At 34.6% G+C, this 11,101-nt stretch overlaps 2 protein-coding genes across 2 annotated transcripts; one reads left to right on the forward strand and one right to left on the reverse strand.

Moving 5' to 3' along the window:
- Window positions 1–1,757: 1,757 nt before the first annotated feature.
- On the reverse strand, window positions 1,758–6,018 carry LOC138318271 (phosphatidylinositol N-acetylglucosaminyltransferase subunit H-like). The gene is made up of 5 exons (XM_069260480.1): window positions 5,464–6,018; window positions 5,190–5,265; window positions 4,703–4,830; window positions 4,263–4,340; window positions 1,758–3,594 (listed from the first exon to the last, which is right to left on the reverse strand). The coding sequence occupies exons 1-5, from the start codon at window positions 5,677–5,679 to the stop codon at window positions 3,514–3,516; spliced, it is 579 nt and encodes a 192-aa protein (XP_069116581.1). The 5' UTR covers window positions 5,680–6,018; the 3' UTR covers window positions 1,758–3,513.
- Window positions 6,019–6,177: 159 nt separating this feature from the next.
- LOC138318270 (NF-kappa-B inhibitor cactus-like) lies at window positions 6,178–10,616 on the forward strand. Its single transcript, XM_069260479.1, has 4 exons — window positions 6,178–6,802; window positions 8,090–8,531; window positions 8,723–8,956; window positions 9,234–10,616. Exons 1-4 carry the CDS (start codon window positions 6,450–6,452, stop codon window positions 9,249–9,251), a joined length of 1,047 nt encoding a protein of 348 aa, XP_069116580.1. The 5' UTR covers window positions 6,178–6,449; the 3' UTR covers window positions 9,252–10,616.
- The last annotated feature ends 485 nt before the right edge of the window (window positions 10,617–11,101 follow it).

Raw genomic sequence — 11,101 nt, forward strand, 5'->3', positions numbered from 1 at the left:
TAAATTTTTAAAATTGCCATCAACACAATATTCTCATTTCACCTGCAGTGTTGCATATTAGTTTGTGGTAACGGAAAACATCACATTCTACCTTTTGCAACTACAAGGTGGGCCATCTAGGATTTTAGCCCCACACTTTTTTTTTTTTTTTTTTTACACATTATCATCTTCAATAAAAAAAAACTATAAGTATAACGTAGCATTGCTGGCAGCATGAGGACAAACTCCAGGAAAACACTTATAGGACAGTCGGACAAGTTTCATATCTTCCAACGTGCTGCATAGTAAAAGACTATGTAAAAACAAATTAATGCGTCCGAAGTGATACGTCCCCCCATCTTATAGCCGTGTGCTCCATTATCTGCCCCATAATCATGATAATCCGACTATTATGTATGTATGCAAATTACCGTTTTCCTGATCAAGGCATATCTATAAAACGTCCAAACAGTCAGGGTCATTTTAGGTCACTAGTCTAAATGTGTCAAAACACTCCCTATTACTTTTGTGAGATCGGGATGGAAATGTCGTTATATCTTCATCTATTGCATATTGAGTCAATTAAAGGGACAATTCACTCAGGCTAATTCTTTTACATAACCAAGAAGCAAAATATGGCATAAATGTATTGTTCTACATTTCTTATGAAACATATAATATAAAATATTGACAAATTCCACGTCCTTGTTTAATATTTTAATTAATATCGTTGAAATATCAAATCGTTGATCAATACGATTAAGCAGGTACAATATGGATGCTGTACCCATATCCGAGCCAAAGTCACGCACGTTAAACAAATAAACTACATTGCCACTGAGAAGGTAATAAAATGATTTTAAGGCAAGATAATTCACCTAATAAGGTAAACACACTACTAGTACTGTCAGAGCGATTTGAGCCGTTCTAGACAAAAGTTGCATTAATCTACGAGCAAGGGACAGTGTTCGGCATACAAGAAGTTCGATCACAGTGTGAAATGGCGGACAGCGAGCGAGTTTGAACATCTACACACATGTCACAACCATGGGCTTTTAAGGCATATCACAGTAAAACCGACTGATCTAATTACCATTAGAACGGGTTTTTTCCTATATATGTACACATTTTAATGTTCTCTTCGACTGAATTGTCCCTTTAACCTATGAATTTCAAAACTAAGAGAAATGATAAGACATTGAGCAAGTCTCTCTTCTGTGGACATCTTACATGTAAAGGAGGCCAATGAATAGGTCATTGTCATCTGAATACTTGAGTACATAAAAATTATTCTGAATAGGTAAACTTCGATTTCCCTATCAATTTTCAGCTCAATGGCCCTAGTGGAATTGATTAAGAGATATATTACGTGATTTTCAAGATGGCGACTGTGGCTGCCATTTTGAATTTCGAATCGACTAGTAAACGTCTTTAAAAAAAATCTGGACAAATTAGCTAAGGCCAATTTTCTTTGTCTATTGGATTTGGGTGGTCTTCTATCTATAAACAGTTCGGCAATATTTTGGTATTTAAGGCTTATGATTGTTAGACGAGCACTGTGGCAAGGAAAGTTGATCGTTCTGCACCCCAACAAACAGTCTAAGCACGGAGTCCAGTTTGTGAGATTTAGATCCAGATCATTTCAGGTAATTTTAACTACACTTCTGGCAATATCTGATTTATGTTTTCATGATCTTATGGTGTCATTAATGCGATAATTCCGAATATATTCTATCTAACAGAATATATAATACTGCTAAAACAAATCAACGCAAAAAAATAGTCAAATTTTTATTTGGAAAACAAGTATATATAAATCAACAATTAAAACAAGCACCAGTTTTATAACAGATAACCCTAATTGTCAATTAAGAAAACTTCACATATAGTCATACTGCATTCTAGAGCAGTCTACGAAAGGCCAAAGTTCATTGTAGCAGCATGGACCTGTCACGAATTTCCAACAAACAGTATATAGTTGTGGTTGCAGCAATACTGAGAAATATCATAAGAATAAAGTCTATGAGAGCTCATTAGCGGTACAGTCTCGGAGAATTAATGAGAGCTTTAGTCTTAGACAGTTAATAGCAATTAAGAGTTGAATAACGGTCTAAAAGAGTTTGTGTCTCTGAACACCATTAGCGTCATATTTCTGATATATGGCGTGAACCCAGTATTCCTTAACTGACTACCAATATGATTGCATGCCAGAAGTTAAGGAAATCTCACGATTTTTTCTTAACTTCAATTATTTCTGATGGATTTTTTAAGTTAAGGGATTTCCTTAACTTCTGATGCTTTTCTATGGGGAGTTTTCAAGGTAAGTGATCATGATATGAAGGACTTATAGACTATGCATGTTGACTATTTCCTATTTGTGGACAAGATCTGCAAAAGCTAAAAGGCAAATGAATTTGACGTCAAGAAAAGGGAGAGGTCACTTATAAGGATAGCGTGCTTATTGAGTCAAATAAGATTACTTTGTACACTAAACCTTCCAAGATTTTATGTACTTAAATGACAGACTACAGGTGAACATAGGTGTGAATGAACAAGGCAGCATGATAAGGTATGATGTAATCATGTGGTAGCCTGTCACATCACAGAAACATGGCTGTACATATATATACCTCAGATCCATATATATCACACATGTGCATATATATGTTGTCATGTACCAAAATAGGAAACATGGTTCTATAAACAGTTTGTGGCCAAATTAATTTGTTAAATAAGGAAACCCAATGGCTATCTCTATAAATAGAAGTACAGCAATTTTATCACCCTCCAGTAGTGTTAAAATAAACCTGATGCAACTAGACCCCTTACCCCAGGGCTACCATATTATCTGGAATTCCACACCTGTCGTATGATAATGATAATAAAATATAAACATTACAGACAAATAAAAGAACCATTGTTATCGTATGTGTAAAACAAAAGGCTGTTTGGCAAGATGGGTGTAATAGAAACTCCAAAAAGAGAGAAAATAAATCATCAATCCATCATTTTTAAATGTAGATTCTTGGTTGAGATGTGTAAAATAAAAGTAGAATCCAGGTCTGTGTAGTATCAGTTAGCCCTGCTGTCCTGTATCAGTTAATGAACATCCCTGTATATGACCTTCATGGTCCCAAGGTCATTAAGTATCGGCTAGCCTTGCTATCCTGTAACATTTGATGGACATCCCTGTATATGACCTTCATGGCCCGAAGGTTGTGTAGTATCAGGTAGCCCTGCTGTACTGTAACAGTAGATGAGCATCCGTGTATATGACCTTCAGCACCCCAAGGTCATGTAGTATTAGCTAGCTCTGCTGTACTGCAGCAGTAGATGAACATCCATTTATAAGACCTTCAGCGTCCCAAGGTCATGAACTTTCGGTTAACCCTGCTGTCCTGTAACAGTTGATGGACATCCATGTATATGACCTTCATCTCCCCAAGGTCATGTATTATCGGTTAGCCCTGCTGTCCTGTAACAGTTGATGGACATCCATGTATATGACCTTCATCTCCCCAAGGTCATGTAGTATCAGCTAGCCCTGCTGTCCTGTAACAATTGATGGACATCCCTGTATATGACCTTCAGGGTCCCAAGGTCTGGACTCGACTTCTGTAAAATCAATAATACAACTTATCTCCAATACCACAGTATTGTTTTAATATACACATTTGTGACATTACAACCATAAAATTTGTCTTTGTAAAAATCAAAAGATTTTGGTTACTAGTACATAAATGTACGGGGTAAATGTCATGTACGTTTTTATGATAAGAAATAAGAAATATCTGAAGTTTGAGCATACATGTATATAACTTTCAAATATCAAGTCTCAATAGTAGTAATAGAATCAAGACATATGTTACTGGTCATTAAACCCTGAATAAAAATCAATATAAATATGGGTGAAAAATGTAATATAATGATATCATGTTTTACAAGGAGCCAGGTATGACATATTTGTCAAATTAATAGTCTTAATACCATATGATTAAAATCCTACAACTTTAGTGTATTTGATCTTAAACTGTGGTTTATAAGTTGGAGAAGCTATGAGGTGAATCCTAAAGATCAATGCAAATTAGTCTCTTTAAGTTTTATAGTTTCATTATTTTCATCTACTGCATATAGTGCATACTGTTTTCAGTTTCCATGTTCCTAAAGGAGACTTATAGAGATATATAAGGTTTGGAGACTGCAGCAAGTTTCTGGATGGAGGCCAGCATAATGCACAACATTGAATACTATGCAGATATTTGCAATTGGCTTGGTTTCCTTACCATAAATAGTGGGTACAGCTGTTCTCTGTTGTTATCGCTTCCTTTAAGAACAATGGCCAGGTAACACACCACTCTCTGCTGTAATGATAAATCAATATACCAGCTAAAAAGACAACTTCAGGTATTATGATATAAAAAAAATGAAATGGTTTTGAGAAAAAAATGCATCTTGTGTCATATGATAACATATTTATCAATACTATCAAGACAGGTTGTCATATACTGTACAATAAGATATTGTCACTGAATATTTAAATGACACAAGCTTCACAATTTATGTAAACATAAATGTATGTCACTTTAGGCATACATGTACGTAGCTGTTCTAGACAATTTTCCGGTATATAGACATGTGTCACTTTCGTTAACGTGTCACCTAAGATGATATAATCTATATTGCTTTACATTAAAGAAGACCACTTTCCAAAAATATAGCTTACCATGGTGATAGCTTCTAGTATCACTATGTCTTTTATTTCACTGATCTCAAAAAACTCTGCTGTGACTCGTCCCAACCGATTTCTTCTTTTTACATTCACACCAATTGATGACAAGAACACTAGAGACTCTGTAAGTAAACCAAAATTTGACTTATTTTAATGATATTATTGTCATTTTAATATTTATATAAGCATTGGTGTTATAAATCTATTCAAATAGTATAAACTGTTTATACATACAAAATGTATAATATCAATGACTATCTTGATTCATGACACAAATTATAACATTGTGTACAACACATTATCAGAGTAAATTAATAAACAACAAAAATTATCATAGTGACATGCAATCACAACCATGATGTTTTCATCTATCATTAATTAATCAAGTCAAATAAATAAAAATGTAAATTAATGTACAAGTATACTATATAATAGATAAACACAAATTTAGGATAGTCCAATAAGTGTCATTGTGATTTACCTGATTGGACCTGAATACCAAACAAAATAGCTGTCACAACTGTAGCCATACCAACTCCTAAAGCAGTAAAGGCAATCTGGAGGAAAATGAAATCAGTGGACATACACATGTAGTCATGTACTGATCCAGCCTAATAAGTATAGCATGTGCATTATTATGTATTACTGATTAGTTCAATGACCAATTGGGAATCAAGACCAAATTCATCATAATTATAATGTGAAACTGTTTTTCAGCATCTTAATAGTTCAGTAATAAACTAATTAAAGCCTACCTTAGTGAGGCCGCCAATGTCGTTTGTCTCTGGAGTAGCTGATTGCGTCGTTATAAACCAATAAATGCTATAAAGAATCAAGTGAATAAACACTAGAATTACAGCAAAATAAGACACATTGATAGGAGGCTGTCTTATACAGAATCCCTTCCCCTGTTGTCCATAACACTCGCATATAACATCTTTATGTGAACGTGGAATATACGTTGCGTCCATAGCCGCATGTTTACTAGCCGATCTCTCTTCCGGGTAAGGGAGGGAACTCTTTTAGTCTTGCACCAAGATTAACGGGTATGTTTTATTATTATTATTGAGACTTTGAGAGTGATTTATTTACAAAACACAAATAGATATAATAGGACAGAATCATTTGACTGTTATATGTAACTTTCAGTACACACAACAGAATCGCGGGAAGGAGGGATATCATGGGTTAGTTTTATGAGAGTTTCCCATACAGTAAGCTTATCTCGGAACTCATCGGGGTTCAACACTTATTACGACGAAAAATACCTAATCAGTCTGAAAGTGAGAACACCCATTTGAAATATATAAATTGTATTATTAGCATGAATTCCATAAACTATTTACTAAAATATAAATCTAGTAAAAATAATAATTCCGACATCTTTAATAATACAGAGTACAATCATCGCATAAGAAAAGTTGGTCAGAAGGGAAAAACCCATATTGGGGATTTCCAAGTCAAATTGGGAATTTCCACTGCTAGGTCTAGATTAGAAATTACTCGATGTCTGGTAATTTTAAATATTGTGTTACTTGTAAAGCCGAGGAGTCGTGAGTATAAATCATCCACAAGTTGTTCGACGGTGTGGATATTTATAAACACTGTACTGCAGGTTCTTGTATCTTTGTGCGAATTTGACAGATAGGCCTAGATTGTGGCCGCCATTTTCTAAATTGTGTTGAATATATATTGGTTGGATTCAATATTCTTTGCAAGAAAGACGAGTGCACAAAGCGGAATGTCGAGTAACTTAGAGTGCAACGATTTGGATATCGACAGTGACCTTGAAGTTGATTGTTCACCATATTTCGTAAAACCGCCTGATGAAGTAATTGGAAGCATTCATGGTCAGATTGCTCGAGACCCTCCACTAAAGAAAGGGTTAGGCCTAGGTTACGATTCGTATGACTCGGGTGTTGGCGAAAGCATAAAAAGTCAGGATTTTACAAGACAGTTCAAAAATTTGCAAATATCTAGTGTTGAAAATACTGAGTGTTGTGATGTGCAAATTAAAAGTGAACAGTCGGAAAAATCAGATAATTGTGTTGATCAAGAAGCCATTGTGTATGCACAGGATTCAGAAGGAGATACGTAAGTATTTTTGTTGCGTTGCTTTCTTTAGATTAGTCTATATGCATGTAGCTTGCATTGTTGGGTAGCAGGTGGCTTGGGCATACATACAGATCTATTGCTACGGACACACGGTCTACTATTGGTTAAATAACATGTCACGTGACAATCGACAGTTTGCAAGACTAACTGTTAGGCCTACTCTCTAACAAAAAATTGACCTAGTGATTTTAACTATCATATTTTGAAGTGTTGTCGAAAAAAAAAAGATTTTAAAAAGTTCCAATTAATTATTCTAGTACTATAAAGCGTACAATTTATATTACTATAATAATAATGGCTACATTTTTTCTCTATTTCGAGATCTAACATCTAGAAATTCATATTATATAACTTTAGCGAACATATACAGTATACTTTTAAAATTTATTCTTCTTATCATCTTTCTTCTTATCATCTTTTACATTTATAGTCTTAGAATGCATACAATCTCAACCAAGGGCTATACCAGAATCATTAGACTGGCCACCAGACCCTAATTATAAGTTGCTGATAAGACTTTCCCAGCAGAGTTCTATACTAGATTATCTCCCCCGAGTTTAAAACTAGAATCAGACATGTAGTAGAGACAAAAATAATCAAGCCAATTTTTAGTGATTTGTTTAATATTCTAGAGACTGGTAGCCAGTCTACAGAATCATTTTTATTTATTATTTGTAATTTGAAAATATTGCTCTACATCATCAAGGATTTATAAGTGAGAAGGACTTGTCATTGAGGGTTTTGGACGAATACGTCGCGAGCGCTTTTGTGATTGTGCACTGGGCGACGACTGGTTTTCCTTGACATCCGCCGGTACAACCTTTGATGTACTGTAGCTTGCGGGTGCCAGGTTTACCGTCTTACTTTCAGTAGCGGACCGTCATTTCTGAGCTTTCGTGGTTTTTAATGAAAAATTAAGACATCTCTTCTAAATTTCCCGGTTTTAAACCAAGGACTAGACATCGTGAATGTATTGAGCTTTACATTGGTGTTTCCTTACTCAATAAGACAAGTATTTTTTGAGAAAAAATGTTTTTTAGTCCCAGATCATTGGCGTTTCGGGTGATGTTTGGTAGTGTAAAGAGAGACTGACAATTTCCTTCTCTCTTATAAATCCTTGACAAAATGTATTTGAAAAACTGTCAAATGTTAATATTAACAAACTGTTACTTAGTTTAAATTTTAAAATTATATAAAGACTTTCTTCCTACTGTGTAAAACATTATATAAAAATGTTATAAAAAAAATCGTTTTATTGTTTTACAGACAACTTCACCTGGCTACCATACAACAAATTCCACAACTTTGTCTCTATTTCATCAACATAGTCACAAACTTTAACTTGTTGAACATACAGAATGACTTGATGCAAACCGTTCTTCACCTGGCGGTGATGACGAAGATGCCACAGATAGTGAGACGTCTTATTGTGGCGGGAGCGGACGTGACGTATCGCGACCATAGAGGTGATACGCCCTTACACATAGCAGCCAGAGACGGGGATACGCAGACAGTGAGAATACTGTTGGAACCTGTATCGTACGAAGAAACGCTGCAGAATTCATATAAAATCCCATACCAAAAAATCCCTCAAAATCTGGAGCTGAGGAACTACAACGGCCAGACGTGCTTACAAGTGGCGGCAGAAGGCTCACATTTAGAAGTTATAAATCTTTTATTGTCTAAAGGATCTGATATAAATACAATGGTAAGAAAACTTTGCATCCTAATGTGTATGCAACTTGTTAATTAAACTGACTGTTTTCAGCAATTAAAGTATGTATTGGATTTTTAGGCGAATTTTGAATTAAGGGGAAAACTAGAATGGTTTTATTTTGTTACAATGGATATATATGTATGTTCATAATTAATGTAAAATTATTTTTATGTGTGTTTCAGGATGGTAAAAGTGGAAGAACTGTATTACATTATGCAGCAGAATGTAACAATAGACCGCTATTAGAATACCTTCTAACGCACTACAGGGTGAAGGTCGACGCAAGGACGTATGGAGGTCAGACGCCATTGATGCTTGCCCAAGGTCGAGGTCACAACAGCATTGTCCAGAGGCTAATGCAGGCTGGCGCTGTATTTCAACATCCTCGGGAAGACTCCGATAGCGATGACGAAATGGTAATTATAAAACTTGATCATTCAATAGCATTTTAATTTATAAAGAATTATATTTGTTTTCATAATAAAAGGTCGAATGGTCTATTAAATAAAGTGAAATCCACGGTTGAACGTACTTAGCTACTCTACAACCACTATACAAGCAGCGAGTGCATTCAATCGTGCGTCTCAACAATACTAAATAATAATTTGACATTGCATACATATAATTAGTGATATACCACAAAGTTTTACAATTTATAAAACTGAGTTTTTGATTTCTGTTTGTCTTTTCTAGGACGAGTGTTATACGTAGAGATATACCGAGATGGTGCCAAACCCCAGGCATCCTCATACAGATCTCGTCGTAAAAAATCCGAGAAAAAGATCTAAAACGGATGCAATCGGCAGCGACCGGTCACAGTGGCGCCCTCAAGAGCCTCTACCAAACTTCAACAGAGAAGTGGAGTGGACAGCCGCAAACAGATGCAGCCAGCTCTCCAGAAAACAGTGTCAGCGTGATTTTCTCTCTGTAGTTCTACTTGTTTATAAGATGCTGGATACATATGTGTGTCCAGGTATTACACAGGATTTAAACATATAGAATTACAAAGATATTGTGAAAGAAATATTGCCAATCAGACAAAGAGGACATGATTTCACAGAACTGGACAGTCCATTTATTGAGATTTTCTATAGGTATATTTCATCCTGCTAAGGATTTATCATATTTTATGGAGTGCACCCATGTTTTTATTTGAATTTGAAATTGGGGATTTTTCAATTTCTCGTCGACATGTACATTAGCTAAATACACGTTAGAAAAACGCATGTATATATGTATAGACATTTTGGTTGTGTAGACAAATGTATAAAGTAAAGAAACTTGGGTAGATAAAGCTATGATTTTTTAAACATATTAACGTTTTTTAATTGACACATTTACTTTTCATTTGTACATGGAATATACCATTACACTGTTTGCTAATAGTTTACCACCTAACTGACATTGCCTATTTCTGGGTAATATTTACAATGTCGCACTACAAATCCATCACAATAACACACTTTCTAGTGGTAAGATCCCCCCTGGTTGATGTAGATTTCTCGTGCAATTTCTAGTTTATCCAAAATGTAGTACCAATATCCTGGTCCCCATGACCTGCGATCCCCATACCAAGGTTTATTAAATGCTGTAGGACTGAGGTGGAGGTCTGAGCTTAATATTTATCAATAAGCATATCCTGGAATTTTCAATAAGAACATTAAGGATAGAAAGCATAAATACAATGCATGTAAATGCTTTTATTGTATGTTATACGCTTAATAGTAACTTAACAAGAACTATAAGAGATGATTAATGATGCCACGGCAACGACGGATAATGCCATTGTAATTAAGAACTATAAGAGATGACAATGGCAGATGATCTCATGATTAAGTACATGTATGTACGAACAAATAAGAGTTGCCATGAACCCAGAAGAGTAATTGATGGGTGGTAGTAATTCTATTTAGTTTAATAATTTTACTTATCTGTAATAATGTAAATATGTTATTTTAGCCTTATGACTATATTTTTGTGAAATATTGAAAAAAAAAAACAGAGGAAAAACAATTAATAGAAAAATTATAAAAAGTTAAATAAATAAAAAAAAAATAATAAAATGTTTGAAAGTGACTTATTTGTTATAGTGCTGATTTGTTCCGTTTTATTACTCCTGTGTTTTGTTACAAAATCGAAGTGTAAGATCGATATTCAATGTGAATTACATAATATATAACTTTGGGTGAGTCAACTCGTTTCGTATTATTATTAGTACTAGAAATGTAGAACTCCCCAAACTAATGATGTATTCAATTACCATTTTTGGACGTAAAAACCAGTCCAGAATTGCTAATCAGTTCCCAGAATTGACGCTTGATTGGACCAATGGTTATTTTGATAGCAGATATTTGCAGTATATGTATTCAGTTACAAGGAAGAATATTTAAAGGCCAAATTAACGACAAGAAGACGCCTTGACGAGGAAACATGTTATCGTAGAAAGATATTAACAAGTTTTTTTCGCAATTGATAACCAGCATTAAAGCCTGGAAAGCAGTTCACTTTTGATATTGTCAGAATTGATAATGGGATTAAACCGATACAATCCCCATTTACTA

The sequence above is a fragment of the Argopecten irradians genome, chromosome 3 (genome assembly GCF_041381155.1).
Source record: "Argopecten irradians isolate NY chromosome 3, Ai_NY, whole genome shotgun sequence".
NCBI lineage: Eukaryota > Metazoa > Mollusca > Bivalvia > Pectinida > Pectinidae > Argopecten > Argopecten irradians.